Source organism: Penaeus monodon, chromosome 7, assembly GCF_015228065.2.
Source record: "Penaeus monodon isolate SGIC_2016 chromosome 7, NSTDA_Pmon_1, whole genome shotgun sequence".
Classification (NCBI taxonomy): domain Eukaryota; kingdom Metazoa; phylum Arthropoda; class Malacostraca; order Decapoda; family Penaeidae; genus Penaeus; species Penaeus monodon.
The window spans coordinates 8988651-8991150 of record NC_051392.1 but is presented as its reverse complement, the minus strand read 5'-3'; the positions used below and the strand labels follow the sequence as shown (position 1 = coordinate 8991150).

The 2500-nt window shown below is 43.3% G+C and overlaps 1 protein-coding gene across 1 annotated transcript in view; it reads right to left on the bottom strand.

Annotated features, from left to right (window-relative positions):
- Positions 1–1126: 1126 nt before the first annotated feature.
- LOC119575065 (cuticle protein 19.8-like) overlaps positions 1127–2500 on the bottom strand; it is a 2224-nt gene continuing 850 nt past the window's right edge. Inside the window, exon 2 of the mRNA XM_037922449.1 lies at positions 1127–2500. This exon is cut by the window's right edge and continues 171 nt beyond it. Within this exon, the coding sequence (XP_037778377.1) occupies positions 1883–2500 (618 nt within the window). The 3' untranslated portion in view covers positions 1127–1882.

The window sequence follows — 2500 nt, the reverse complement described above, 5'->3', positions numbered from 1 at the left end:
AAGAACTTCACCTCGATTGCCTACCTAGCCACTGGGTGGCCAAGCCAGCCCAAGTCAGTGCTAGTCCCAAGCCCGGATAAATAGAGAGAATGATTACCTAAAAGGTAACACCGGCACTCTCCGTGGAAAGGAACTGGGGACCCTACCACGTACTCACTCCAAGAGCATCACAACATGAAAACTACAAGTATCATGCTGTGACCACGGCGGTTCGAACATGAACCTACCGTATAAGAAAGAAAAAAAAGTAATGATGAGGATGACAATAATGATGATGATGATAATAATCATGATAACATTCATTATCATTTCTGTTATAATCATGATCATCGTTATCATTATTATCATCATTATTATTATCAGAATGATTATCAGGACAATAATAAGAATAATAACAATGACAAGAAGAATGATAACAGTATTTATTAATAGTAATAAAACAAAGAGTCATTCTTACACAATTCAAATTCTCACTTTCAGTAAAATTGTACCCATCAATGACCTCAGAACCCCCCCCCTCCTCCCTCCCTACCCATACCCCACGGCGTTCGCAGACCCCCCAAGGTTTTAGACTGACCTCCTGGGGCTCCCCCCCCCCCAATACATTCCCATTGACCTTCGGAGTTCGTTAAAGAGCTTTGATTTGAGTCCTTATCATTTTCTTGTTTATGAGTTTCGAGAAAGACAAATCGAAAGTCTTGTAAGTATGAATTGTTAAGAGGAAATTATAAATCTATTTGAAAGTTTTGTTTTATTTTATTTAACTAAAATGTCTGTGAATCGTTGCATTTGTTTGATGACAGGGCATGGTAATTAATCTCAAAGACATCAAGAAAAAAATGGTGTTCTTTTGGTTTATCTGAAAGAGCTAGTCTTACACTGCATTATTTCCTTTATCAAAACAGTTAAAGAATGTTAGTTTCATTATGTGTTGCAAATGCCATCCTTTTAGTTAAAAAAACGAAGGTTAATGTCTAAAAGTAACTGACTGTACCAGTGTAATTTGCATTAAAAATATTATTCACACCTGTAGTACTGTTAAAAGTACGATTTTAAAGAACAGATGTGGCTTGGGGAGATCTAAATCTATCACTTCATGAATACAAATAATATAAACGATGATATAACCCATATAAATACCAGCCAAACTGATTGGTCTAGAGAGAGGTAGAAAGAGACATAGACAGAAAAAAAAGGAGAGAGGGAACAAAATGAGATAATCCCAACATTTATATGATTGGTTTAATAGTTGGGAATGTTTGTAATCAATTTAGCTTCCCTTTATGAATTTGGTCATAAGCGATACATTATATGGTTTTATTCATTCATTCATTTATTCAAAAGAGATATAGATTTTCTTCAAGTGACTTTGGTCCAAATTTGTCCAGATTTCAGTCGCTGTGTTTATTACTCAAAGGAAGCGATTCTGACACAAAAGATTTTTTCATTATATGCAAATATTATCTTTTGTGTCTGTGTAGATAAATGGATGGATGGAGCAGCTTTTGTGGGATGTGAATGGAGACTGAGCGGGACTATAACTGACGAGTCCGATAACACAGGTAATATATTATTAACAAATACGAATCGTATATAGGATTACTGAATATCATTTTTGTGTGTGTAATACAGATTTATTTCTTGAAACTTTCGACCATGAAGGCGGTCACAGATTATCAAAGAATAGAAATCTACAAATCGAAGTTAACCAGCATCATAAACGCTCTCTACTGCAAAGTAAAAGGCCACCAACCTGAATGTCGTCAGCTCAAGACACCAATCGGACTTTGGTTGAGAACAAGAGTTAATCACAGTTGTTTCTACCTGCCCGTATGTCTTGGAGGTTTACAGCACACAGGAGGTTTGCGAGGGACAACAGTCCTTAGTGCACACGGTAGGAGACAGCGTGGCCGGGGTTGTTTACCACTCGGAGGAGCTCGGCGTTGTAGGGAAGGGCGGCGCCGTGGTAGAGGGGAGAGCCATAGGCTGCATGGTGGCCGTAGTGGAGGGGAGCGGTGAAGCCGTAGGAGAAGCGGAGAGGAGAGTAGACGCCGAGGCCGGGAGCCGCAAGGACGGAGCGCTTCTTGCGGTAGTCGTGGTCGTAGTCGGGAGCGGCAGCAGCAGCGGCGGCGGCTTCGTCGTAGGCTTGCTGATGGGCGGCCTTAGCGGCGGCTACCTCAGGGGTGTCCTGGACGGGTTCGGGAAGGGGACCGGGAAGGGCGGCCACAGGGGCGACTACTGGGGCGTCGGGAGCCACTGGCAGGTTGGTGCCGGACACACGGAATCCGAGGGCGTCAGCCACGTAGTGCTGAGTCTGAACCTTGCCCTCTGAGTCCACGTAGTTGTACGAACCACGGACAACACCGAAGGCGTCGCGAGACTCGGATCGGGAAGAGGGGCCGCCTGCGTAACCGAAGGAGTACTGGCCGATCTCGTCCTGAGCGTGGTACTGGGACTGGATGGGGGCGACAGGAGTGTAAGGAGCTACGTTGTAGGAGAC